The 986-nt window shown below is 58.4% G+C and overlaps 1 protein-coding gene across 4 annotated transcripts in view; it reads right to left on the bottom strand.

Annotated features, from left to right (window-relative positions):
- Positions 1-605: 605 nt before the first annotated feature.
- The window catches only part of MAP4K5 (mitogen-activated protein kinase kinase kinase kinase 5), a 159601-nt gene continuing 159220 nt past the window's right edge, over positions 606-986 (bottom strand). For all 4 annotated transcript variants that reach the window (XM_015425604.1, XM_015425605.1, XM_015425606.1 and 1 more), the window contains one exon: positions 606-826. In XM_015425604.1, coding sequence (XP_015281090.1) covers positions 739-826 — 88 coding nt within the window. In that variant the 3' untranslated portion in view covers positions 606-738. The remainder of the gene's footprint in view (positions 827-986) is intronic.

Raw genomic sequence — 986 nt, 5'->3', positions numbered from 1 at the left:
TGGCTAAAAGTTAAGATAACAACTCACCACCCGTAGCAGCAGATTAATAAATAAGGGTTAAATAGTCTTATTTTACAAACCCACGGACGAACAGTTACATTAAAAAAAGGAGGAGGAGGAAAAACACCATTTGGGGAACTTCTCCTCCTGCGGGACCCTTTGAAAGGGGGATATTCATGGTGCTTGCGCAAGAGACGTTCCCAGGGGTTCCTGTGCCCCCCCCCCGGAAGCAGCTCCCCTCCGTCTCCGACATTTCCGCCTTTGACGGAAACCACCTGCATTTAAAAATAGGCATTGTCAGATCGGGAAAGAATGGAAGAACCAGCGCCCCCCCCCCCCCCTTTGGCTTCTGAGCAGAGCATGGAGGGAAATCCTATAGCACCTTTGACGGCATCGGGGGGGGGGGCGTTTTCCCACAGGCCCGGCGAACAGAAAGGGGGGGCCCCCCCGACGGTTTCATAGCTTTTATTAAGCAAACTCGACAATAACCAACCACATAGTGGCAAGTGGCACAACAGCTGCTTTTGCTCAGCTGCGAGACGCACGTAAAAGTTTGGCTCTGAGCGACCAGGTTCCTTTCGGATATCGACACGGGAAGAGGGGGGTTGTGGGGGGTGGGGTGGGGGGAGAAGCGTCCCAGAAGAGTCCGGTCTGTACAGAGTTTCCTTCAGGGGCCTGTTTTCCTGAGGCGCCGCGGCCGTATCCCTTGGCTCGCCGTCCGAGTCGGGTTACGGTTGCCTAGTAACTGTTCTCGTGGCCTGCCAAAATGTACAGGTTGCTGTGCGCCGTGGGGTTGTCCGTTGGCCGGCTCTCCAGCACCACCACCCTGCAAGGCAAACAGAGGAGGGGCGGGTCAGCCCTCCGGTCTAGGCAGGCCCCACTCCTCGGGCGACCGCCTCCAGGCCTCCCCTACCCTGCAGGGGCTGCTGCCCCGGGCAGTCCTGGCTGGGGGCGGGGGGGGGGGGGGGGAGAGACTTCGTGCTCTC

The sequence above is a fragment of the Gekko japonicus genome, unplaced genomic scaffold (genome assembly GCF_001447785.1).
Source record: "Gekko japonicus isolate JY-2015 unplaced genomic scaffold, Gekko_japonicus_V1.1 scaffold961, whole genome shotgun sequence".
Taxonomy (NCBI): domain Eukaryota; kingdom Metazoa; phylum Chordata; class Lepidosauria; order Squamata; family Gekkonidae; genus Gekko; species Gekko japonicus.
The sequence above is the reverse complement of the archived record's forward strand: the minus strand, read 5'-3'. Positions and strand labels throughout refer to the sequence as shown.